At 43.6% G+C, this 27,900-nt stretch overlaps 1 protein-coding gene across 1 annotated transcript in view; it reads left to right on the forward strand.

Annotated features, from left to right (window-relative positions):
- Window positions 1-27,900, forward strand: part of DCLK1 (doublecortin like kinase 1) — a 347,490-nt gene that overhangs the window by 278,517 nt on the left and 41,073 nt on the right. Inside the window, exons 7-11 of the mRNA XM_069601561.1 lie at window positions 1,865-1,952; window positions 4,599-4,707; window positions 11,692-11,749; window positions 12,748-12,867; window positions 16,612-16,758. Coding sequence (XP_069457662.1) covers window positions 1,865-1,952; window positions 4,599-4,707; window positions 11,692-11,749; window positions 12,748-12,867; window positions 16,612-16,758 — 522 coding nt within the window. The remainder of the gene's footprint in view (window positions 1-1,864; window positions 1,953-4,598; window positions 4,708-11,691; window positions 11,750-12,747; window positions 12,868-16,611; window positions 16,759-27,900) is intronic.

The raw sequence follows: 27,900 nt of genomic DNA on the forward strand, positions 1-27,900 counted from the left end.
AAGGTTTTCACAAACAGACGTTCATAAAAGAGCACGCTCAGAGGCTCAGACATTCACAGTGCCTTGGAGAGAGTTGGCGGTGGCTACAGTTAGTGTCAGAGCCATCTGACAGGGCCACAGTCTGAATCCCTCTTTCTGACCTGACAGAGGACGAATGGGCACTGCTGGCCACAAGGGGAGGTTGAGTGAGAACGGATGGAAACAGCTCAAGTTACCAGGCTAGGCTGATGTATGGGGGATTCTTACAATCCTGGAAAATAAAGGGCACACGACACAGACTCCCACCACACTTCTAGACTAACCGCCAAACTCCCAGAGTAACCTCCAAACTCCCAGAATAACCACCAAACTCCCAGAAAGTCTTAGGAGGAAGCAGATGTGTCACGGCTGTGGGTTTGACTTTTGTCCCCATTATGGCAGCTGTCAGCTTGGATGAACTTGTCCCATGGAACATGGTCATCTTAACACACCCCGGGGAATGCTGTGCAGTTGACCCAAATGGCCCCACAGTGACTGAAGTAGCATTTGCCCAGTTATATTCATCCTTCGGGTGAAAACTGAAGTCTCTGAATTTGCCATGCAAGGTGCTGTTGGGCACAATAACTGCATGTGAAACTCTTCCTTCCGGCTTTGTGCACATTTAAGGCTGGAGGGCATGGGGAGGAGGTTGAAGGGAGACAGGTAAGCAGAGGAAAAGTAGGTCAACATTGCTTCTCGCCACTTCATTATTAATTCAGCTACAGATTCTCTCTCCCTTCTCTCTGCTCCACAGACAGCCGGCACCCCGAGCCAATGCCGCCCCCTCACCGCCTCCTGGCTCCCATCAGGCCAACCAAGTGGATAAACCCAGGCAAACAGAAGGAGGATCTTTTAGGACAAGCTGTGTTCATTACTTAGAAACAGCGTCGATATGTGCACATTGTCTTCTCAAGGAATAGATGCAGAGATGGAAAGATTCATTGTTAAAATACTGCCTCGTAGCTGATCCCAGTATTAAATATTTGGTATTGTTTTGTCCTCAGAGCTTTATATCCTGTAAGAGGGCATAGCAGCCCACTGCAGTATTCTTGCCTGGAGAATCCCATGGACAGAGGAGCCTGGTGGGCTACCATCCATGGGGTCGCAAAGAGTCACACACGACTGAAGCGACTTGGCACACGCTCTGAGCCTTATAATACAGTTGTTACCCTGTTTGCTCTCACGAATCTTGAGTCCAAATACACTCAGAATTTGAATCACAAGGCTTAGGCTTTTAGTTTCTTCTTTGCCTCAGGAAGAAAAGTAATTATCATAAGTAAATGTTTCTTGTTACATAACGTTTAACGTATCAATAACTTGCTTAGTGCTTATGTCTTTATCACAAAGTGGAATTAACAAACCTACTCTTTAATCTTTCCCCAAGGATGTGGCAAAGCTGAATATTTTTTTAAAGGATATTCCATAAAAATCAAACTGAAGAAAAAATTTTTCTATGGTAAGAATAAAAAAAGAGATCAGACTGACCACTTGTAAGAAGCCTGTTTGCAGATAGACTATGGAAGAGTGAGGTGAGGCACCTCAAATCTGCCAAGCCTAAACAGTGAGCAAAGGATGCTAATTTTGAGAAAATGGAATGAAAGTCATGGAACGTCCAAACCGACAAGGATGAGCCTGGCACAGTTACCACCACCCACTATTGGTTAAGAAGCTGGTGGGGCGCGGTAGTCCCCCTTGAGTGGTCCAGCGCCTCCCTTTCTGGGCGTGGAGACCAGTCCCCTCCGTGGCAGTGGGCGCAGTTGCTGCCTGAGCTTCTGGGCCGGGCACAGCACCTGCAGACATGGGACAGGATCCACAGTTTTTATTCTCTGTTTCCATTTTCCTCCAGAGCTCTCAGCATGGTGGCTCCTCCACTTCACTTGCATCCACCAAAGTCTGCAGCTCAATGGACGAGAACGACGGACCCGGAGAAGGTGGTAAGCTTGGGATGTGGTGTCTGAGGAGAAGGCATAGGTTGTATCCAGACGGATAATGGGTTGGCTAAATTTAGTCCAGAAAACTGACATTTCTCCAGCAGAATGACCCAGGGTCATTGCAAGGGGCTAGACCGAACGTGGCTCTCACCAGGGGTGGTATCTGCTCTCCAGGGCTGGGAAGAGGGAGTCAGCCAAATGTGGAGACCTTTCCCACCCTCCAAAGGCGTAAGCATTCTTAGAAGGCCAGCTCTTGCCCTCCTTGCAAATAAAAGGGGCTAACTGTTGCCTTTGTTTTCCAAATTCAGTGCACTTCTATAACAAGAGAGACATGTTTTCTCTTTGACGGAGATAGCCCTGCAGAGGCACTCAGACTTCAGTAAAGTCAATATGCGAACATCTGGCTTTACAAAAAGACTGAATTGATGGCAAATGGCAAAAATATTCTTTGGACCTCCAGCAAATTCACTTTAGCAAGTGGTCACGTGACTCGGGTTTTGGAATGGGTGTTTCCTGCTAACTCCTGAATTGTTTTAGATGAGCCTTTCCTATCCTCTGCATCTTAGTTTTTCTTCTATGAAATGGAGATTGTATCCTAATACATGCTTGTTTCCTCCCTGGACGTTATTATCAGACTGAAATCAATTATGGGAAAGTATTTAGGAACTCAGGTATAAAACTGATACAATCAAGCCACTGTTAGAAAACCAGTACCCCTTATTTGTTTGAAGGGATAGGATTTAATTTTCCAATAAAGTCCCACTTGGGGGAAACACTTCATTATGTTACATGCGATACATGACTGACCCAAGGATTATTTCCTGACTGCCATGCAATATCAGACTTTTTTTGGTATTTCCAGAAGGATGAAATCCAGCCATCCTGAAGTCTTCTTTTGTTCCAATGTGTTTTATTTACTTAATGAAACAAAATGGTCCTTGACTAAGCCCGTGGCTAAGTCTTCTTAATCAGAGGCCTAAAAGATATATTTTTATATAGTCAGGGGGGAAAAAACCAAGCCATGTGCTCCAGATGGGTGTCCCTTCATGGAAACATAGAAGCATCTCCTTCCATTTCCCATCTGAAACCGGACTTGCCTCCAATGGATCAGGATGGTTACTTTTATTATCCATGCAGGAAAGAGCCTTAAGACCGTGTCATCCGAGAGATGTTTTGTAAATTCGGGTGCTTTACAGTGGCTTTGAAACTTCTCCAAACATCTCCTGTAATAACTGTAGGCCAGACAAAAATCCCTAGGCTGCGTCTTTCAGACGGATGCAAAATGACAGCTTCTTTGGGGTGAGATGGAGCAGGGAGTGGAGGAAAGGCTCCAGCTCTTGCTCTATTCAGAGACCTCTGAGATGGCTTCTAGTGGGTTAAAAGTGAAATGTCACCTTTAAGGAGGTGAAGAGGTTGCAAAATGCCAAGGACAAAAGCAGTAGCGGCAAATGTCCTACATTTGTACCATGCTTTCCAGAAATCGCATCCACTCTAGCATCCAGAGGGGCGCAGGGTGAAGATGATCGCAAAAACAAAGTAAAGGTTCCTTTAGAAGATGCCTGCCGGTTGTGAGCTTCTATTGCCCATTCTCCAGCCCTGCAGACTAAACTCAATGAGAATATGAAAATCGCCCAGAAAGCCCTTTTGCCACCTAAGGTTTTAATTTTATTTTGAGAAGAAATGTTTAGTCTCAGTTTGTAATAAAGGTCAGAAAAGGAGCACATTTAGAAAGCGCACTAGGCTTCCACTACATTTTGTATTCAGGTTGCCTGAGGGAGAAGCCAGGATTTATAACTTTAAAGCATGTAAATTTTAGAACCCGGCTATAAAAGGCTTTTTATACCCCTAAGATGTTAAAGGTTATCCACTATATTTATGTGACCTAAGTGTGGCTTATTTAGTTTTATGACCTTAGATATTTAAAGCATTATTAGGCATTTGTAAAATATTTCAAAATGCATTTTAAGGGGGAAAATGCGTTGTGTTAGTGGCACTAACATAATTGAAACTACAAAACTGTTCTGTTCGCAGACATAATAGATACTGCAATTTTAACTCAACATCTGCTACGCAGGTTGCTGGTGAGAACATTTGTCCAAAATCTGCTCATTGATACTGGGGAGGGGCGGTGATCAGTGCTTAGTTCTAACATAAGGAATTTTACGGAGATCTCTATTTCAGGATGTAGTAAAGCTAAGTGTCCAAACAGCAGGCATTTTTCATGCTTGTATGGTGTCAAGCGGTCCAGAGTCCCTTACAAACTGCATTTTCCTCCCTACCTAGGAATGTCATGTCTCTGAACACCATGGGTATTCATAAATGCTATTGATCAAATTGGCATGAAATGAAAAGCAAAACTTCCTCCTCAGACAACCCGCTTCAGCAGAAGCATTAGCTGGTCTTACATAGGTGGGAATGGACCCCATAGATTTTACATTTTCTTCTAGTTGATCATTTGTTTTAGTAGAAACAGTTGATTACACAACGTCAGCAAGGGGCTAGGGGTGGGAGACTGGCCTGCCTGTCCAGAAAATGACATATTGATTCTGAATCAGTGCCAGTCTATTAGATGATACTTCTAAACGTCTCCTATGCACTACATCTGTGTTCCCTTTTCTACCAATAAAAACATACTAATGATTCTTTCAGAAGTGTCGGAGGAAGGCTTCCAGATTCCAGCCACAATAACAGAACGATATAAAGTCGGAAGGACAATAGGAGATGGAAATTTTGCTGTTGTCAAGGAATGTGTAGAAAGGTGAGAAAGATATCATTTGCATCGAGCTTTAAAGGAAACACTTGGGGTTATGTTTTCTGAGATTGTGTCTTTATTTGCGGTCTGAGGCACATATGGAATAGGTTAATGTCTCAACTCCAGATGTTAAAAAAAAAATGTAAAAGAAAGAACAGCTCATCTAACAACAGACTTGAAAAATGTAGTGATTTCTGGGGACAATCTATAAATTAAGAGCTTTGATTTTTCTTTTTAATGTACTCAGCAAAATGTTGCCAGCTCTTTCAGGTAAGTCCTTTTATTTTGTTTTTTTTTTTAAAAAAAAAGCTTAATAGTTTTTTCTACATTTTGGGGAGACATTTTGTAAATGTCAGAACATTCTTTGGTGTATTATTTCTCACATGTATATGTCATAAAATTAAATATAAGAACTTCGAAAAGCTTCACAATGCAACTGTACTGATCCCAACAAAAAAATAGCATTTAATACATTAAAATGTTTTAAAATGAATGAGTCAGACGCTCTTGTGGGCCAAAGGGGAGGGCTTAGAGTGAAAGGTTTATCCCTAGGATCTCAGTACCTAATCAAGGACAGTAGCGGAGGCTACTAGTTGGAGAAGTGACAAGTAATAGTTATAGCCCAGATTAAGGCCGCCTCAAACCCTGAGTCCAGCGTTAGATTTGGAATTCCTTACTTCAGGAGGACTCAGTCGGCCAGCAGCTTCTTCTCAGGGCTGGTGAGCAGGGTATTGGAGAGCCAGAGGCACGTGCCCCTCTCCTTAAGGGAGCGTGTCCGCTGGCTTCCAGGGGCTGGCTGGAGTGAACATCTTCCCTAGTGTTCTTTTTGGCCCACCTGCCCGAGTTCTCAACACAAAGGCTCTAAGCTCTGCCTCTATTTGAAGCAGATGCCTCAGACTAAAAGTTCTAACCTGCAGAACTCAGAACTTATTTTTATGCAAGGCCTTTGACTTAGAAACAAAGATTCAAGTCACCTTTGAGCTGGACGTCTGCCTGGGCCTCAGACACGAGGGTCCTGAGTTTGGCCAGTGTCCACTGAATTGCTTCCCTTCACCCTCTGCCCGGCTAAGGCAATGGAGCCCCCGTTAGGCTCCCCTGGAGCAGTGGGTCTCACACTGTGCCCCTCCCAGCATACCAGCTGGGCCAGGCCACTCCTGCAGGCGTGGTGGCACCCACCTCGAGCAGCCACTCCTTGGTGCAGAGGGGCAAGAGTGGCGGGCAGCTCGAGAAACGCCTTAGCTGACCCTCCCAGGCCCTCTCCCCCTCCTCCTCTCCGCCCCACTCCCACCACAAAGCTGGACAGTTTGCTCCGTGACTGACAAACATAGAAAATGCCCCATTACTTTTCTGGGCCTCACGCCTCCCCAAACAGGAGCAACCACTGTTTACTGAACGTAAACCATATACAAGGTCCTTAACTTAGGATGTTTTATTGACCTATCATAATAATGCCATGGTGTTGGAACTATTTCCATTTTATATAAAGAACGCCTGAAGAATCTAAATGCCTTGTCAGTAAGCGTTCAGATAGTTAAGTATTTCTATTTGGCAAGGCTTGGGCGCTAGTTCAGCTCCAAACCCCACGTCGCTGGACCACTCTGCTCCACTGCCCCCCCGCCTCCAACCAGGGCCAAAGTTGCACACGTCACGTTTGTCCCTGTACGAAGGAGACAGAAGTGACATCGGGAAAGCCATTCTCAAAGTAATGGGTGGAAGTGTGTGTGTGTATAATTTGGTTTTTCATTTGTGCTTTTACTGATAGGAAAGGCAACCCCTTTAAATGTAATGTGTGCTGCAGCAGAAAATCCCGAGTTCAGCATCGCCGTGCTCTTCCCCTGCGGGGCCTGGTTCCCTGCCAGGGGCGTCATCTGTTGAGTCTGGCGTATGCCCGTCTTCAGATCATGATGGCATCTTAGTCCCATGACCCTGGTCTTCCCAGATAGAAATTTCTCATTTCTTCATCCCGGATTAATTTCTTTCTTTCTGGTTTAGATTGCATCCGTTTTGCAGGAGTTCACATCTCGGGTCTTGTACGCACCTTCAGAGTCTAAACACCAGGTTGCTCCCCGAAGTGTTAGTCTTCAGCTCCCGCTGAACCAGAACATATGGCAGCTGCCCCCTCTCCTCAGAAGTATCCTGGAGTGATCTTTTAATACTTTCCAGAGGTCCAGGAAAATAAAAGGGAGCTAAGAATGTTTTGAGCAGCACACACTGCTTGTGTGGGGACATTCTGCCGTATTTGGAAGGATGGATGTGGATGAACGAGACCAGGTCGACCCCTCCTGCTGATAGTGATGTGTCACAGGGGAGGGTTTCCTGCAATGGTGGATGTGGTGGCATCGCATCCCTCCCCTGATTCTGTGTCAACACATCCCATCCTGGGGCCTGCCAGGCCCATTTCGGTTTCCACTTGTCTCCCTGTAGCACTGTCTCCAGTGTCCTCGGGAGCCCTTAGGATGTGCTGAAGGGTGCTGGCGAACTTTAGAAGCTGTTTTGTGGAGCCTTCCGAGGCCTCAAAGAAAACTCACAAAGCTGAAATGTGCTAAGAAGAGGTCCGAGGATGGATAGAGGGCTTGAGATGAGGTGCCCTTCATCCCTGGCTTCCTGGCTCTGTGTAGGTTAATTACCGGTCAAGCCACGGGTACCAGTAACGCAGCTGTGAGCAGGCATGGTGTTTCGGGTGGCTCCCGGCCCTCCTCCCCACCTGACTGCTTGCATGTTTTGGCAGCACAGGATTCAACTGGGTTAAAATTGTAGCCACTCCTGATTCCCTCTCTCCCTGCTCCACCTGGAGATGCAAAGAACTACACGTTGAGGGCTTCCCCAGTGGTCCAGTGGTTAGGGGTCTGCCCAGCAGTGCAGGGGACGCCAGTTCAATCCCTGGTCTGGGACGATCCCACATGCCACAGAGCGGCTAAGCCTGTGCACCCCAACTACTGAGCCAGCGCTCTGGAACCCACGAGCCACAACTACGGAAGCCTCTGTGCCCAAAGCCCACGCTCTGCAACAAGAGAAGCCGCTGCAGTGGGGAGACTGCCCACCTCAGTGAAGGGTAGCCCCTGCCCACCACAGCTAGAGAAAGCCTTTGAGTAGCAACAAAGACCCAGCACAGTCAAAAAAATAAATAAAATTAATAGGATAAACTCAAAGAACCACACGTTGAAAGCACTGGCTCTGGCAGTGGTGTGAGACAGGCCCACACCCACAAGAACAAGCTGAGACTGCAGTATCGTCAACATGGGTGCGCCCACCTAGAAAGTTCTCAGGCGTTTGAAGAACCGTGCACCTATAATTGGAGGCATTTGCTTCTGAAGTGGGATTTGGAGGATGAATCAGTGGGAATGATTTTAAGTGTCTCTCAGCTGACAGTGTTCTTTCCTCCCTAAGGATACTCTGGCCCCTGATAGCCACAAGGCCCAAGTTCACATTTAAAATACAGCTCCACTCCAGAGATGTCTGACAAGACACTTCTGGGGTGCCTCTGTTCTCTGCTCACAGAGGAGGCTGAGATTTAGCTTTGATTACTGGGTAAACAAAGGGTGCTGTGGATTCACTCCTCAAGGAGACAGGGTCTCCCTGTCATGTCCTAAGCGCCATCAGCCTCTGGAGTTCTCCCAGCTCCACCAACGTGTTTGGAGGCCCTGCTAGTTCAGGCCTCTGCTGGGCATTTCCGGGGCACAGAGAGAGTCACACCGCCGCTCTGCTTGAGGACCTCACCCATAAGCAAAGGATCGCCTTGACAGTCAGTAAAGGCTGTGGCAGAAAAATGCCTGTGAAACCGTGTTTCCTCTTCCACATAATCTTCATAAAAATCATCAAAACAGAGCAAACGACAAAGATCCCTTTGGTCCAGAGTGCCCTTTTAATTAACATTCTGCAGCCCTCCAGGGCTGAGGGAAGGGGTGAGAAGACTGTCCTGGGGCCCGGAATCATTGCGCTAAACAAGATAGCGTTCTCCAAACCATCATCAGTACAACCCTGAAAGGCTAGATTTAGTTCCAATTTGTAAAGTTCAGACATTTCTCCCTAGTAGTTCGAGCTCTAGCCTGGGGTCAAACTGAATAGGAATGTGACCTTACATACTGAGCTCCTACAGACAAGGAGGAAACCCAAGCTTGTCTCTTTAGCTGTGGCCTTTGAGGTCTCTATGATTCCATGAGCGGTCAAGGCTGTAATTTCAGGAGCATATGCGTGAACGGCCTAGATGTTCCCCAGCAACCCAGGTGTCTTCTCTCCTCCACACACCGAACTGTAGACTCCTTGAGGTCAAAGGTCAGGTCTCTTATCTCCCATGTGGCCGACAAAGAACCCACGCTCCTGCTTACTGGATGCTGACACGGGCACAGCGGTCCTCAGTTTAGAGTATGGAGGAAGCCAGATACTTTGAGGTTTTATTTCTTGCCAAATGTTTTCTTTTACCGACTGAAAGCAAGCTATGACGTGTTTATTCTTATGGTGGACGTTTAATCCTAACACCTGTTTTTAGTCTTATAGTCCAGATTCATCCTCTTTCCTTATAAACATGCATTTCTAGTAATTAAGGATTTTATTATGACTTTATAGTTCTATTCTCAAAGAATCCAGAAAAAAAAAAAACAAACTTGCAGTATTAATTTTGGTGGTTCCTCCACAGGGCTCTTTGATACAAAATGTGGGTAAATCTGAGTGAGTGTTGACTCCTATTTTGTAAGATTCTGGGTAGTCAACCCACAAGGTCCTCTTCCTAGGAAGCTATGGGCCGCTGCGGCTCAGGTTTGCTTGCATTTGCCTCTCAGCTGGAGGCTCAGCATGCAACCTGGTTGCCTGGTGTCCTGGAAGCCAGCACGCTCACTTATTTGCTGAGGATTCTGCTGTTTGTGTGTCTGGCTGTAGAGGAGGAGTCAGCCTGCCTGGGTCCCACTCCAGCTTTCTGTTTTGAGTATAGCAAAGCTTTAATGTTGCTCATTCCAGGGAAATGGAGGATCAGGTGGTAACCATGGGGAAGAACAGCCAGGAAATTTCCGCTCTTCTAACCAGCACCTTCCCAAGCACCGTCCTAGCTCTTTTGCCCTGCCTGGTACGGCTGGTTCTTATCAAAGCTTTCAGTCCTGAAGTCCAGATTCCCTGCGATCAGATGAAACATCCCAGACTAGATTCGAAACTGCTCATATATTCCAGTCTCAGATTTGCTTTATTATAATTTTGTGTGTGATCTGTGAAATGCAGAACCCAGAAACACTTCAGCTTTTACTTTTCCTCTTGATTAAATATTTTCATGGTTGCAGATGAAACTCTTCAGAAGCCTCTTAAAAAGTGCCGCTTAGAGAGTCCCTGCGATCCTTCTGGGATGTGAGCCTCCTGCATTGGCAGGCAGGTTTTTCACCACTGCTCCACCTGGGAAGCCTCTAGACTTTCTCATTAGATACAATTATAACAGTTTGGTTAATGTTTATTTTATTCTGCAAGCTAGTACAGTGAAGGGTCCTGGAAGTGCAGTGGGAGAAGGAGCTTTGGAAGTAAATGTTACAGGAGGATTTCCCTGGTGGTCCAGTGGCTGAGACGTGACACTCCCTACACAGGCATCTGGGTTAGGGTGCCACAACTAAAGGCCCCGCATGCCATAACTAAGACCTGGCACAGCCAAGTAAATAAATCAATAAATATTTTAAAAAGAGAAGCAAACAACATGAATGGTTTCTACAATGCTCGAAACACATTGTTACTATCTGGTCTGTTAATTTATAGGCACATCACTGTCTTGCTCTTACCATAACATATGACTAGGAAATTCCCCTTTGATTCTCCAAAGTGAAAATTTTAAAACCCTATTTTGAAATTTTGTTCTTAATCAACTTCACTCCCATTGTATGCATTTGGATCTCTAAAATTGGCCTTTATCTATAGGTAAGAAGCTGAACTCTCTTGGTTTCCCAACTAGATCTGAAGTAGAAATGATTGTGAAGTAGTGTTTCCTGATGACTGTTAAGAATGCATTGTGTCCTTTGACAGTGGACCGTCACTGTTGGCACTACAGTATCTTAGAAATGTTCACACAAGTTAGGAAGCTATTTAAAGGTTCAGTATGACTAAGCCCTCCCGCCCACACCCACGACGGAGGACGGGCAGTGTTGGCTGGGCTATAAGAGAAGCAGAGACCCCAAAAACTCAAGCTCTGATTTAGCACTGCCAGGTGGCTTTGGGAACGTGAGCTGTTTATAATCGTCACCTCCATTTAATTTCTATTAAATGAGAGGGCCTATGGCTAAGACTCCACATTCCAAATGCAGGGGGGCCTGGGTTTGATCCCTGGTCAGGGAACTAGATCCCAAATGCCGCAATTAAGAGTTTCCAAGCTACAACTGAAGAACCTGGATACCACAACGAAGATCGAAGACCCCTCGTGCCACAGCAAAGACCCGGCACAGCCAAATAAATAAAGATTTTTTTGAAAGGCTCAGGAGGTCACAGGATGCTCAGATAACGACTGTATCCCTTGCTATACTCCTTGAACACCTCATTCATGAGTTCTCCACCAGAACACACAGAGCTGCACACAGCCCAAGTCTACAGAGGGTGAACTGCATCTTGAATGTTATCAGTGTGACCATGAGAATCATTCAGAAAACTGCCACTTCATGGATGACCTCAAGAGAAATGGAGAAGAAGGGCAGAAGCTCACCCCTATTTCATGTCCACTTTAGAGGAAGGAACAGGGCACAGCCACCTGCAAGGGGGAGTTGCCCACGGGGGTAGCAGTGGCAGTAACTTTATTACAGTTACGACAGCCTTAACAGCTTGTGACGTTTCTGAGCTATCATGTTTGTTTTGTCCTTACACTTGGTCAACCCCTTAAAATTCACATATTTCTTTTAAGAATGGAAAAGAGAATTTTTTACAAAATATTTACACCATGATGCCAGATCAATGGGGTACGAGTGAATCCTTAACAAGATGATTCAACACATCGGAAATTACATTTATTAAAAAAAAAAAAAACCTTTTTCTTTGCAGGTCGACTGCTAGGGAGTATGCTCTGAAAATTATCAAGAAAAGCAAGTGTCGAGGCAAAGTATGTATAAGGTTTTCTTCTTTTGAAAATATATTATTTTGGAGGGAACTCCCAAATAAACCTAAGTTCACCCTAGGAGTTGTGTTTTGGTAGAGTAGAATGTTATACACTTATTAGGATATAATTTTATTCTGTAATATTCCTGGCATCAAAGTCAGTTGAAATGATGGGGTATTATTTCAGTTCCTTCTCTTTGTTCTTGTATTTGCTTCTTCTCTTACTTTTGTGATCTAAGTTTCATTTCTTCCTTCTACATGCAGTTATAGTTAACCATGGTAGGCTCTGAAATTACAAGCATCTCCTAAGGATCTTCAATATCTTTTGCCAATTCTAGGCTATATGACGGAGAAGGCCATGGCACCCCACTCCAGTACTCTTGCCGGGAAAATCCCATGGACGGAGGAGCCTGGTGGGCTGCAGTCCATGGGGTTGCTAAGAGTTGGACATGACTGAGCAACATCACTTTCACTTTTCACTTTCATGCATTGAAGAAGGAAATGGCAACCCACTCCAGTGTTCTTACCTGGAGAATCCCAGGGACGAGGAAGCCTGGTGGGCTGCTGTTTATGGGGTCACACGAGTCAGACACAACTGAAGTGACTTAGCAGCAGCAGCAGCAGTGGGCTATACGAATATCAGAATTTAAGATAGACATTATATTTTAGCAAAATATATCTCCCTTGATCTTTAAATAGTATAAGTTAAGTGTTAGTCGCTCAGTTGTGTTCAACTCTTTGTGACCCCATGGACTGTATGTAGCTCACCCAAGCTCCTTGGTCCATGGGATTTTCCAGGCAAGAGTACTGGAGTGGGTTGCCATGCCCTTCTACAGGGGATCTCCCTGACCCAGGGATCGAACCAGGTATCCCACATTGCAGACAGACTTTTTACCGTCTGAGCCACCAGGGAAACCCTTAAATAGTATGGCTTTGTTAATTTGAGTTAGCCCTTCACTGTTTTGCTGTATGTCTTGATGGAGATAACTTTCTCTTGAACAGGAACACATGATCCAGAATGAGGTGTCTATCTTGAGAAGAGTGAAGCACCCCAATATTGTTCTTCTGATCGAAGAAATGGATGTGCCAACTGAGCTGTATCTTGTCATGGAATTAGTAAAGGTGTGTGTTTTGGAAAAAGAGGTAAACCTATATATGGCACCTCACTCTCCTGCATGATAGAGCTCTCTCCTTAGTTTCCTCTCAGCAGTATTCAGTCTCACTGCTGTGCACTGGTGTAACGGTTAAGAGTCTTCACACTAGAATTATATCCCCAAAGTTCAAGTCTCAGCCTGGACCGAAATAGTCCCTGACCTTGGGTCTACCACTTTGTACCTTGGGCCCCTCCTGTGTAAAATGAGATATTGCTAAGAGTGTTATTCTGAAGGTAAAAGAAATCCCTTTCACCAGCTTCTGTGACACAGAGTATTAGATACCAGTATGATTGTTGTTACTCCAGCAGAAACTGCTAACTTTTCCAGGAACTACTCCAGAAGTATCATTCATTATCATAAAAACAAGCTCTGAACTTTTAGACTCCAGGGTAATAGAAAAACAGCACCCTGTTCATAATAATGTGAATACTGCCTCTCAGTGATGGGTACAATCTCATCCCGCCACATAAAATTATGTTTTTATTCTATTCAATCATATAACGTAGGAATGGCCAGATGTTGATGATGGTTGAATCTATGTGAAAGGTAACCCACCTATTTCCTCTACTTCATATGTGAAATTTTCTTAACTAGAAGTTTTTAAAAATTGAGTGTTGCATTTTCATAAAGCTGTACTTTGCTCAAGGCTTTTCTGTTGTGCTAATCTGACCAAAGGCATGAGTAATTCCTACTTTAGTTGTGAATGAGTCAGATCATTGTCTCCATCAGGGGTGCGCCAGTGAGCCCCTGGGGTTCCAGGAATTCTACTTAGAATCACTCGGCTGAGCTGATGGCAGCTGGAATGTGGGGTTTCCTTCTGTAAAAATTTCAGGCCAACAAAGCATTTAATTAATCAATCATTTACTGTATAGAAAAATGTTCATTCTAGGGACTTTAAATTCTCATTCTTCATACTTGCTTTGTTTTAGATCTGTTGGCCTTCTTTTAACTTAGTGATTAATCTATATTTGTAGATAAAGTCTGTTTTTTTTCTACTTCAAGTTCAGACGTTTTTTTCTCTGAGGGTGAAGCCTTTTTAGTTTGTACTAACACCAGGTTATGGTCATGGTTGAGATTGAGGGAGATAAAAATGTTAATCACTTATTCCAACCAAGAAAGGTCAGTTTCATTATTCAGAAAATTTTCATATTGACGCTTTATTACTAAATAAAATTTGGTAATTATAACATTGTAAGTTATACTTTATCTAGGACCAAGAATAATAATTTTACAATGACTTTAATTTTTAAAGCAACAACTTCAAATCACTCCTGCTACCCCTCTGGGTGCCATTAAAAACTAATTAGCAACCCCCTGTTATTGGCTGGGTGTTGGAGAGCTAAGACTAAATTAAATTTGAAGGTGAGATATAAAAGAGGAAAAGGCTTAATAGTTCAGAACACAGTTTGTGGGAAAGCTTAATCCGATTGTCAGTAATATGCTTAGTCAGGTGACAGTAGCAACTTACCACTTAGCCTTTGTGGATTCTCTCCGGGTGACCAGTCTAACAAGCCTGGACTGTGCCTGCAAAACTCAGCACTGGGACTCTTCAACTGAGCCACTGGATGTGTGTGTGTGTGTGTGCGCGTGTGTGCGTGCGTGCGTGTGTGTGTGTGTGTGTGTGTGAGTCGCTCAGTAGTGTCTGAGACTTTGTGAGCCCATGGACTATAGCCCACCAAGCTCCTCTGTCATGGAATTCTCCAGGCAAGAATACTGGAGAGGGTCGCTGTTCCCTTCTCCACCACTGTATCGTACCCCTGCATTTAGTCTGACCAAGAATGCCTGTGTGACCAGGTCTGGAAGCATCTCAGAAGAGAAGACCAGCCCCACGTTTGACCTGAAAAGCTCCCATGACACCCCCCTGAGGAATTTAGTTTGTCAAACCCTGAGAGTCCATCAGGGGGCCCAGGATGGCCTGATGGCATTGGATAAATAAGGTCTGTGTTCCAGAAAACAGTGAAGTGGGTGAACAGTAAAACCATTCTTAAGGGTGAAGTACCAATAATGGGACTTCAGACTTCTAGCTGCAGAAGCGAACGTGTGCACACTGCCTGCGTCCAGAGCAAGGAGGGCCCTGTGCGGGGGCAGCCCTTGGGCCGGCACTCAGAGATCAGCAGGAGCCAGAAGGACAAAGGGTGTGGAGGGGACTCTCGGATGAGCTTGGAGTGCGGAGTCGGGGAGGGTTCGGTCTGTCTGGGTGAGCAGGGAAGACTCACGCTACGTGGAGCATAAAGGCAGCTGCTCCAGGTGAGACGGGAGATGAGGTTAAGCAAGTTGGAGTGAAGGCTGGGGGCAGAGCGGGGAGCGCCATGGGAACAGAGTGCTGACTTCATGACGAGTGAAAGGAAACACTGACCTGCGGTGTGGGAGGTGACGATCGTACACAAGGTCTTTGCATAGAGAGCCTGAGATGGCCCGGAAAGCTGTGTCAGAGGCAGGTCTTAGAGCAGGACTAAGAGGATCTGTTGACTGCTTTGTGGAAGGCGAAGAAGAAGGAATGAGATTACAGGCTGTCTTGAGTTTAGACCGTGAGGACAATGGTGGAGTCTGGCAGGGTCACCTCCTACGGCCCGACACACGGTCAGGGGTGCTGTCCACGTGGACCGCCGTGCAAACCCCATCTCCCCGGGTGGCATGGGAACAATCTGCAAAGCTGCACAACCTCGCCTTTGAGAGACAGAACACTGAGAGAGACAGTGTTCATTTTGGAAAAAAAATGTATCTGCTTAGTTTGGGAACTGCTGAGGCTGAGGGTCAGTGGAAGATACCCCTTCCCCCGAGTGGGGATTGTACAGGGTCACAGAGGGCCAGGTTAGGGAGTAGGATTTGAAAATGGTCAGCCTACAGGTGCTCTAGGTTGTGTTTGCTATTAAAACAACAACAAATTAAATCTCTTAGCCCTTTAGGTAACATGAACGCAGTCAGCTTCTGGCGGGGGGAGCTCAGTTCTTTGGGGCCTCATGTGCAAAAAGGATGCACGCATTGTCAGAGAAGCCCGACTTCTCTGAAAGGGCTTCAGATAAATGGATCTAAAATTGGAGCCTGAAATCTTCGCTTCACCAAATAACAATAAATTAGCCCAGAACAGTGGAAACAAAAGTTCGGATGAGTAATGGACCTGGAAAACTTTCTTTGAAATGTCTCCGTCCTCCTCCCTCTCTTTCTCTTTCATCTCTGGGGTGACAGTTTCTGGCCCTTTTCTCTGTTCCTTACAAGGAGGCACATTGTTGAAAAAGAAGACGTGACGCCCACTCCAAGAGACCTAGACTAGAGAATGACGAGAAGCGTGTGTGTGTGAAGCTCCCAGGGCCGCAGGACGTTTTGTTCAGGGTGCATCTGTGGTGTTTCTCGTTCCAGGAGACTTGGGATTATGAATCTGAGCTTCTGCTGGCAGTTGGTGTAGCACATGCCAGCAGGATAGCCAGTGCCCCAAGGTCTCTGCCCTGGAGACCCAGCTCCGCTTCCCCACCCCCAGCTGGGAGTTTAATGGCAGAGTCCTCTCCTCCTTTCTTTGAGCTCTGGAGGAAATGTCACTGGCTCTTGCAGTAGGGGCATAAACCACCATAGGGTTCCTGGGCCTTTGAGAGGGCGGTGACAGGGAAAGCTCTTGGAACCCAGAAACCCGGCGCGCATAGCGTGTCGGGTGCCTCTCCAGGCCGGGCCTCACCGGACCGTCTGTTAATCCACTTTTCCTCCTGCTGTGCTCTCTCAGGGAGGAGACCTCTTCGATGCCATCACCTCCACTAACAAATACACTGAGCGAGATGCCAGTGGGATGCTGTACAACCTGGCCAGCGCCATCAAATACCTGCACAGCCTCAACATCGTCCACCGTGACATCAAACCAGAGAATCTGCTGGTAAGAAGGGTTCTGACTTCAGGGTGTCCTGAGCTCCAAGCACTCATGCATGAGTGAATATGAACACTTCTTTTCCTTCTTTTTCATTTTCTTAAAGAACAAAACAAAAAACCCTTAAAGGCTAGTTTCCAGCTGGCCTTCAGTAACTAGCTGGAAACTGGTCTTTTAAGTTGATCTGTCAGGGTTAATGTACCATTAGGAGCACTTAACTTATTAGCAAATAAAAACCCGAGGAAGGGGGACAGGAAAAGAACTCAGGAAATCTAGGGCTGTGGTTAAGACCATGGACCAGGCCAACACAGTCACGAGGAGCATTTACGCTTGCATGACTTATCGATAGCACTTTGGTGTTAGAAAGCTTTTACTTGGAGAAAAAAAAAAAAAAGAAAATGGAAGGCCTTTTAGACTTAGTCTCCCAATTTACATCCCAATAATCTGATCTAAAAGCTAAAAGGATAAATTTCATTGTGAGTTTTCAAGACACCAGCCCCTCAGCATAAAAATGATCATGACGAAGAAGACTGATTTTACAGATCAGAGACATTCTTACCACCACCCCCGTGCTCTCTTGATCCCATTGTTAAGCGGACGGTATTGAAAGAATTAAGGGGACAGAGACTGGGCATCAGGGAGCTGTCACTAGTGAATATGGGAGTAATATAAATTTTGTTGGCTATTCAGGGTGGAATTTTAATGAAATATATTGAATTTCTCCCCGTCTCCAGATGCTAATTGTTCTTTTACTTTCATTATCCAACCCAAAGAGTCATGTATTACTTGACTATTAGTTTGTCCATCTCTTCGGAAATCTGGGAAATGAGGATTCTCTTTCTAAAGCAGTGTTTCTCCAAGGGTGGTCCAGAGACGCCCTGGATCAGAATTACTCCCAGATGCTGGTTAAAAATGTAAATTTCTGAGCTTCCCTGCAGCCCCACCAAATCAAAATCTGGTGACTGGTGACAGGGTGCAGGTCTGCATTGCCATAGCTCCCCCACATGATCTCAGTGAACTTCAAGTTTAAAAGCAGATGAACAGGAACCTCCCTGGCAGTCCAGTGGCTAAGACTCCAAGCTCCCAATGCAAGGGGCCCAGGTTCAACCCCTGGTCAGGGAACTGGATCCCACATGCCACAAAGACCCAGCGCAGCCAGATAAATAAATATTTTTTAAAAATACAATAAAAGCAGAGGAACAACCCAACTCCCAATCCCAGTAACGACTGCTAAGATCTGCTGCTATGGAGAATCACCTCTGTGCTCACCCCATGCTAAGCCTTTACACTCTGTATCTCATTTCATCTTCACAACAGCCATGTGGGGTAAAGTTAGTTACTGTCCCATTTCACAGGGGAGCAAACTGGGTGCCTAGAAGTTGAAAGATCCACTCAAGGCCATCATCACTCTTAAGTGGAGGAATCAAGGTCACATCCTCGCTCTGCTCCACTCCACACCTCAGACTTTTGACCACTAGACTATGTAAAATGTGAACTGGGGAGAGAGGTTTACTGCTTGTTTGCCCTATGCCAGGGACTGTGCCAGGGAACAGGAAGACACATGCCTCCGTGGAGGGACATTCAAGTAGGAAAAATAGGCATTTAAAAAATATGTACACAGGGACTTCCTTGTGGTCCAGTGGCTAAGACTCTGAGCTCCCAGTGCAGGTGGCCTAGATTCAATCCTTGGTCAAGGAACTAGATCCCACATGCTGTAACTAAGACCCGGCATAGCCAAATAAAAATAAGCATTAAAAAGAAAAGAAAGAAATACATAAACAAGCAGTTAATTGCAATTAGGTTAGTGATCTTGGAGCTGCTGGCTAATGAAGGTGGCAGAGGTCAGATGATGGACTTCTGACTTAATTGGCCCTCAAATTCCACATCTCCACAGTAGCCTAAACATTCTCTTCTGCATAGCTGCCTCCATAAACGGCAGCAATTTCCCCTCGTCTGCACTCATTCTTCCTGTGTCCTGACTTATGTAGGATTGTCTCACGGGAACGGACTTACAACTGAGCCTTTGTTTAAAAATTTCTCTAAGCTCCGAAAATTCAGTGATGGAAAGTTAAAGTCTCATTTTCCTTTCCGCTTTTGCAGTTCGGTTTTGTGTACCTATTGTTCACCTGCTTCTCACCAGAGCACTGTTTCTATAAATGACATAAATGGTTACAGAGCAGTGTGCTTTTACAAATGACAATTTGCAGGATGCTTTGAAAGTACTGTGCTTGTTTGAACATATTTTACTTTAAATTACCCAAAAAAAGAAAAAAAAAAATTCTCTCCCTTTTTCCTTTCTAATTTAAGAATGAGAAAAATATGTATGAAATGAGAAAAATATGTATAATATAAACACACAATTGCAGTCATTCATGATTCAGGTTTAAAATATATATATATGTATGAAAAACTAAAGGAATTCTGCTTCTCCAGTATAGTCATTTCTTTCTATAGGAGAGTAGTAAGGATTGGTGAGCTTTGCAGGGATCAAGCTATTATGGCATAAACTAGGTAGAAGAATAGAATAATTTTAACAAATTAGGATGACATTACTAATTGCCCTTGAGACTTCTATTAATTTTACATTCTGTTGACTTTTCTGTAGAAATAAGAAGAATCATCATGGGAGACACAAAATCACATACTCAGGATTTATAGTCAGATGGACAAAAGTTCAAAACCAAGGGCTTTACTCTTACACTGGCTGATCCTCTGACCTTGAACAAGATACTTAACTCCTTTGGGTCTCCTTTAAGGGGACTGTATGAAGATAAAGAGATACCATGCAACTATTCCCTTCCTTTTTTATTCCCCTTTTATTTGTAATAAAAATTAAATTATCCCTAAAAATGAAACTTTAAAACTGTAACAATCATCTTTCATCATTTTTGACATTGCTTTTAAAGTGTCACTATTTACCCAGGCATGGATTTACCATCTAATGGAAAAATGGAGAGCCAGAGACTATTTTTGGAAAAATGCTATAATAAATTTAATTCAGAGAGTTTCAGTCCATTTCTAACTACCGGAAACTTAAATAAAAAAGGCCCCGCTGCACACTTTGCATTACTATTTTATGAAGAGAGCGCAAAAAAAAAAAAAAAAAAAAAACCAAAACCAACCCTAAATTGTTGGACTGCTGATATATTTTTGCTTCATAAGTGTTTAGTGTTTATAATAAGTAGCAAAGAATTATTTATTACATTTGTAGGCATTTCAGCTGTAGATTTCATTTTATATAATATCGTATAAGCAAAAACTTTGAGAACTCTTTTATTTTTAATTCTTAAAGAGCAATATAAAAATATTGTAGTTTGGCCTTCAGATCTGTATTGATCCTATGAATTATTTATTCAAGTCTGAGTACTTAAAGATCAAGGCATTTTAATGAAAAAAAAAAAAAAAAAACGTGTACAGTCATGTTTCCAGTCATATTTTAGGTGAAAACTGGGAGCCGACCTAATAGAAATAGCTCTTATAATTTTATTATCACATTGTTACTAAGGCCTTATTTTATTAATTAGTATATTGTGTCAGTGATTTTATGTGATTCTTTTGCTTTATCAGGCCTGGTCCTTAGATGCTGTGGATGAGTGACAGGTGGATGAGAGGGTGGATTAGATGAGAGAGTGAGTGAATGGCGACTCCACACTCCCAATGCAGGGGCCCGGGGTTCTATCCCTGGTCAGGGTACTAAATCCCACTTGCCACAACTAAAGATCCCACATAACACAACTAAAGCACGATGCAGCCAAACAAATATGGCAAGCCTTAGTCATTTCTCAATTCATCAGTTACATTAAGGACCCACGCTGGCTGCAGACTAGACCTTTCTGAAGGGAGGGGATTAAGTACAGAGCTTCCCCAGCTGCATTTATGCATCAACCATTATATGCATTGCATGCGACGTGATAGTTTATGACAAAAAGGAACTTTTTGCTTTAAAACAAAACAGAAACGGCCTAAGATCAACCGCTTTCCATTTACATGAGCCACCGCTAGATGGCAAGCTTGTACCCTTGGCAGCAAAAAGCATCAGTGAGCCTGTTTCTTGCAGTGAGCTGGGACCGTCTTTTTTAAATGTATACACAGATGCCTTCTCCTTAGGAAAATTAAAGTCCTACTGGCAAAAATATAACTGACATCACTGGTTTTTTATTAGATTCCAGAAATAAACAAAGTAATTTTCTTGAAATATAAAAAAAAAAATTTCTGTTCAAAAATCTTTTTGCTTCCAAACTCCTAAATACTGTTTGGGAAAAAGCAGTTTCTCAGGGAAGCTGCTTCTCTAGGTCAGAAAATTCCTTTTAAACTTTGTCAAGGTGTTTGTGCCTGTTCCTTGCTGCCCATCAAAGTGGCATGTACAGCTAAATGACCTGATTTTTCACAAAATGGGTTGAACCTAGGAATAGATTATCTTGTTTTCCCCTAGTGATAACCAGAAGTTGTGTTCCTGCTCGTCTTAGTTTCCAATTCAGGTCAACACTGAGTTTACCAAATAATGGATTTTCTTCTGTCTTAATCCTCAAGTAAACTCATTTTGTGGTCAGATAGCTCAATCCACTGGTGGATAAGGCCAGTACCGCAGATGGACAGCAGAGGTCATAAACAAAGACAGTTGAATAGACCTGCAAGATGGACTTGAGCCACCAGAACGTGGATGAATAGACTGGGGATCACCCTACGGAAGGGAGCCACGGCTCTCACAGGAGTCTGTCACTGACCCCGCCCTTATCACCATTACCACTGAGTTGACTTGAAGATGTCGTCTATATAGTAAATAACAGAACTGAGATCTGCAACTATCTTTGGCTCCATAAAGGTCCCAGACCGGTAAGATGGAATTTAATGAGAGTTAAAAACATAAGTCCCTAAGGACTAGGTCTGTTTTGGTGTGGTTGTTTTAATGGCCATTGTGGAAAAACAGTAATGGGAAAATGTGGGCTAGTTTAAAGCCTGTTCGCTGACCATAACAAGTTCTTTACGAGAGCACATGACTGCTAAAAATACCAGCGTGCCCTTAGACGCTTTCCCTGAAGGAGCGTCACTCTCCAGAGAGTCCTCTGTGCTGCTGGTGAGCTCAGTGGGGAGGGGCCCAGACACGTGGAGAGAACGCAGCAGAGTGGCCCAGAAGAGGCTGCCGGACAGAAGATGGGAGACCTTTTCTGTGCTGCATATGAGACACTGAACTCAAACTAAGAAGATGTTAATGATAGATATGAGGTTGACGTAAGGAAAACCCTTCTAACAATTACACCTGTTTGAAAAGTCAGTAGCTTTTAATCACTGAAATCCCCCAGAAGAAATGGAATGCTTGTTTTTCCAGGCGGCACTAGTGGTTAAAAAAAAAAAAAAATGTGCAGGAGATGCCAGAGATGTAAGTTTTCTCCCTGGAACAGGAAATGGCAACCTACTCCAGGATTCTTGCCTGGAACATCCAATGGACAGAGAGGCCTGGCAGGCTACAGTCCATAGGGCCGCAAAGAGTCGGACACGACTGAGTGACTGAAAACGTTAGGAAAGAAAAAAAGTCCTTCTATCTGCATTTGGATAAAAGTTGAAGGAAAACAGAAGAAAAAGAACATTTTCCCCAAATATGATTTACTACAGTAATATGCCAGTTATTGTACTAAGCATTTACTGAGGGCCCTTCTCCAAGGGAAAAGCTACCCAGTCCAATATTCTGGCCTAGAGAATTCCAGGAACTGTATAGTCCGTGGGGTCCCAAAGAGTCGGACACTACTGAGTGAGTGACTTTCATTCACTTCTGCAAAAGAAAAGTGAAGTCGCTCAGTCGTGTTCGACTCTTTGGGATCCCATGCACTGTAGTCTACCAGGCTTCTCTGTCTATGGGATTTTCCAGGCAAAAGTTCTGGAGTGGGTTGCCATTTCCTTCTCCAGGGGATCTTCCTGACCCAGGGATCGAACCCAGGTCTCCCACATTGCAGGCAGACACTTTACCCTCTGAGCCACCAGGGAAGCCCTGTGATTCCACCAGGGGAAAGAAGACAGGAAGTAAAAGTACAGTGTCTCGGGGCGGGTCAGCATCTGTCTGCTCCTCCGCCCATCCCTCTGTCACTGTGGTGTAGAATAACATCATTCGCTTCATTTTAAGGGGCTTCACTGGTGGCTCAGTGGTAAAGAAACCGCCTGCCAGTGCAGGAGATGCAGGTTCGATCCCTGACCCAGGAAGCTCCCGCATGCTGCAGAGTAGCTAAGCCTGTGCACCACAGCTGTTGAGCCTGTGCTCTAGACCCTGGGAGCCTCAATTTCTAAACCCTCATGCCACAGCCACTGCAGCCCGTGTGCCCTAGAGCCTGTGCTCCGCCAAAGAGAAGCCACTGTGATGAGACGCCCACACCCCGCAACTCGAGAGCAAGCCCCTGCTCGCCGCAGCTGGGGAAAAGTCCGCGCAGCAGCCAAGACCCAGCCCAGCTATGAGTAAATAAAATGACTGTTTACATGAGACGGTCTTATTGGACTAGCAAAGATTAATAATAAGTAATAATAATATGCAGGGTTGGCAGACTTAGGAGGATACCAGTCATCTCATATGACTCGGTACAAGATTAACTTGATGGAATTCTTCTGGAAAGTAGTTTGGTAATACGTAACTACAGCCTTAAATAATATGAACTCTGTGGTCAAGTAATTCTACTTTTAGAAATGTGACCTAAAGAAAAAAAAAATATCAGATATGTATACATACAAAGGGATGGTCATCTCAGTGTTTTTTTAGCATGGAAAGGAAAAATATATATATAGAAATAACTTGGGTCAGGGCACTGATTTTTTAAATTATTGGCATAATGCGGCGGCAGGAGGACACACTGGTTAGAATCACGGACTTGAACACGCCCGAGCTTAAGTTCTGGCTCTACCATTTATTAGTTGTGTAACATTCGGCAAGTCACTTAACATCTCTGAGCCTCAGTATTTTTCATCTGCAAAAATATCAGTGATAGTACTTAACAGAGTTGTTGTGAACATTAAGTGGGATGTTAAGCATGAAGTCCTCAACATGAGGCCTGGCAGGGGCTCGGTAAATGGCAGCGGGTGGTAGTCTGGCGGGTTATTACTTTGGTGCACCCATACAATGGACTATCCAGCAAGCACTGAAAATCGTGATACACATGTATGCTTATTCACGGGGGCATGCATTCAGGGTATGCTGTCCCGTGAGAAAAAAAAAGAGAGAGAAAGAAAGCTCTGGAAGTTCATACGCCCAAATGTTTAACAATGGTTATTTCTAGGTGTCAAGATTGCGAGTGAGTTTAATTCTTTTCTCTCTGTAATGTTATCCGTCTTTTCCAGTTTTCCTACAACGACATATTGGATAGTACTTGTGTGAGTACTTGTGTGACAAAAATGTAACAGTTTTTAAAACCTGCAGTGACACTGAGTTCCCAGTTATAACAGGATTCTGGGATGTACAGTCACTGCAGAGTCAGGGATGTGCATGTTTGCTGCATCTCACTGCAGCTGCATAGAATTCCTTTCTAGATAGTTTCATAACTGTTTTAAAGAATGGATGAGAGTCAGCTTTCCTGGAATTTCCATTCACTTCTCCATCTTCACAGACATCTCTAGGGTAACACTTTGAAAAGCTATTTTATTTTTTCTCCTTATGTTGCCGCGCCTCTTCTGACTTCTGTACGCATTTTGTTATTTTTATTATTTCACATAATTTTTGTTTCATAAAGATTTTACATTGGTATAAAGTGAATTTGTTTTTTTAAGAATTAAGTTTTTTTAGCAGGCTTAATTCTAAAGTATGTGGAGGATAAAATACATTTTGCTAAGTAATTCCCTGCATAAATGTTGTTATACTTCACTTCTTAAAGGTTTAAATTTAATCCACTGTTTTTAGAAAGTGTCATAAAGGCCATATTCTGTGGCTAGAAGAAAAATCAATGTCTTTTTTAAAGGATACCATATTTATTAAAAAGTAAATTCACTTTTTTGTCATGGCTTTGTCCATTTCATGTCAGTTTTGTTAAATTCTCTCTGGTGAAGTAATTTTTAGTACCTATTGAGCTCCTCTGTGAAGAAATTTCAGTGGTTCCTGACAGTTCATTAGCCAATATTTCAACAGGATTATCCTTGAATTCATATTATCATTGAAGATTATGTTTGTTCCAACACATCTGTTATATTAGTCAGCTTTTAGTTCTCTATTATGGGAATCTCAGAAACCATTTGACTGGGTTCAGGTTATCTGTGAATTTCCATATTATTTTATGGCCACCGGCTGCATTTCATGACTCTGTCTCAAACCTTTTAGTTTTTCAAATAACTTTTCCAAATGGTCTCAGTTTCCCATCCAAGCAAGATCAGACATATGCCCCAAATCTACTGTCCAGCAAGTTACAACTACTGCGAAACCCCAAATAAATGGAAAAGAAACAAAAACCTCTCCTTTAAAAAAAGGAAAGCCTGGGTAAAATAGCAGAATACCAAAAACCTACGTACCTGACCTTTCACTAGGTCTGTTCTTGGTAGGACATGCCTTCAGCTTTTAATTGGAACCTTTTTCATAATTGTTGCCGCTTAACACATTTAGTCTGTCAAATCATGGGATGTCTTTATAGCCATATAATAAACCCTAGAGAACAACTTTTCTGACTGTAGCCATCTGCAATGATCACAAGAGTAGCTTACAAAATACTGACAGTCTTTATGGTAATAGGATACATATGGCAGCCCACAATTATGTGTGGCTGCATTCAATTAGTGTTGTGCAATTACACAGTTTTATTGCTTAGTTAAAACAGTGAAAGCACTACATACTGGGTAATTTGCACTAATCCCCATCTCTTTAATAGCCCCTCGGTGTTTAAAATGGGGAGGAACATCTATAGTATTTAAAGGGCCTGGATGAACATTAAATTATATCTCATGTTGTGAATACTCTTTGATTGACAATTAATGCACCCCCACCTCATGTGTGGGGCATGTTTTATGGAGACTTTAAAATACAGTTACAGCAAAAAGTTCTTCAACCAGAACCCCACTTGCTATGTCAGGCTGCCCAAACTTATACTTGCAGGCTGTTAAGGGTCTTTCTGAAAGAAGGTCAGGATGAGGAGACAAGCTGAGGAACTCGATTCCGAGAGTGGGAGACGCCATGCACACCATGTTTTTGACGTGAACATGTTAGAAGCTTTTCCGACTCCTAACGTTTAATTAAAAACTTAGTTCAAAGTGAATTTATAGCTGCCATTTGGTGCAATACTTTCTGGAGATGGTTTTGTGAAGATTGTGTGTGTGTGCTCACACACACACACATTTGAAACACATGCATTTCACAATCGGTGATTTTTAACAAAAGTTTTGACTACATTTTAAAATGGCCTCATTCCTGCCCTGCTCTAAACGGCTGGGGCAGAGGTGAGGAGACCAGCTCAGGCAGCAGCAGGAACTCTCGGGAGCCCAGCTGTGAGACGCCTGTTGGGATGGGTTGGCCAAAAAGTTTGTTTGGGTTTGCTGTATGTTCCTACGGAAAAATACGATTTTTTTTGGCCAATCCAATAACACTTAGGGAAGGCGCTCTCCAACGGGAGGAAGGGAGACACGACAATATATTCTTCTATATCCTTCTCCCCAAGTGTTGACAGAGAAAAACCCAAAGCAACCTTGTTTCCTGCCCTGCCTGATGGTAAGTAAGTAAGTTAAACAGAATTCCAAACGAGAGGCCTGGACATTTATTCACCTGCAAAAACATTTTGCTGAAGCATTTCAAATGTACTTGGGTCTATAAATGTTTTCAATTACGTGGATTAGGCCTTTGTCTCTTAGCTCTTATTGCCTTTCCTAAACATCACTTTAATCTCTTTATGTGTTCATGAAAATTCTACTATATGGTTTTCAAAGTTAGAGAGAGAGAGAAGCATAGTAGTGATTAAAGAGAGATGAAAACATGAAAATGATCGATTCTATGTATTTCATTTAAACGATGCTGGTTTACTTTTATATTTATCATTAAATAATCTTCATTTTCTTTATTTTAGGTAAGTCTTTAGTGGTTTTGCTTAGTTATTGAAGCTTTGAACTTTATTGCTTAGCTATATTAAATATAATTGGCATATGGCTATATGTAAGATGGAATTCCTATTAAAATGTCGATGCTTAAAAAAACCCTTTGGTACATGGAGGAAAATTACATGGTCATATTCAGAACTAAAATGTTACTTATGACTGCATCTGCCAACATCTGCCTTTGTCCAACTTTTGAATAGAGTTGGGTGATTATGGATAGTATGTTTAAAAACAAGCCACAAAATCTCTGTGTAAATGGAGCTATGTAATTTGAAATCTGCACAACCTCACAAAACAGGCACCATGAATGTTTCGACCTAACAGAACATCAAAGCAAGAGGTTATTTTGCATTTCGAAGAGATTGCTGGTAACAAAATGGAATTAGGGAAGTAAACAATTCTGCTCTGTCTGGGCATTAAACTAGACGATCTACTAGGTGTTTCCAGCTCAGATTTCTTTTCATGAAAAACATTTGCTTGTCATTTGGATGACCTGAATGGCTGACATGCTAAGACTACAATTTAGGGATTTCTTTTGCCTGAGAGCGTTTAAGCCAGGGAGGACATTACGTTTTGCATCTCTGATACTTCAGAGTCCATGATTCAAACTTGCTGATGCCGACCAGGGCTGGGTGGCTGCTTCATTAAAGTAGGGACGACGGTGTCCATCTCAGAGGACCACTGGGCAAAGCCACATCCTCAGGGGACATACAGCTGTCCTTGCCCTAACAGCCCAAGTGCAGGTGGCCCCCCCGCCCCAAGCCTCTGGATACCTGCCTAAGGGCAGCCCTCACTTGATTGTGGCTGAGCCCTCAGGGAGAGGACTCGGTGTTCCGAGCATGGAGAAAATGTGAACAAACATTTTCTGCCCAGAAAAGACAGCCTCTCCAGAGAGGAGGCTCTGGCTGCCTTTTTTTCTGCCAGAACAGTTAGATCCAAATGATCATTGCTGATACTGCAGCTTAGCTGGCCAAACATCTGCACTTGATGCTGCAGTGAAATGAGAAGTGAATCTTTTTCCAAAGGAGGGCAGATGCGGTGTGTGAACGGTAGCCATGCTCCTGATGGGTGGAGATGTGCCTCGCTGTGCGCGAGGTTCATACGGCTGTAGCA

This window comes from Ovis canadensis, chromosome 10 (genome assembly GCF_042477335.2).
Source record: "Ovis canadensis isolate MfBH-ARS-UI-01 breed Bighorn chromosome 10, ARS-UI_OviCan_v2, whole genome shotgun sequence".
In the NCBI taxonomy this organism is placed as follows: Eukaryota; Metazoa; Chordata; class Mammalia; order Artiodactyla; family Bovidae; genus Ovis; species Ovis canadensis.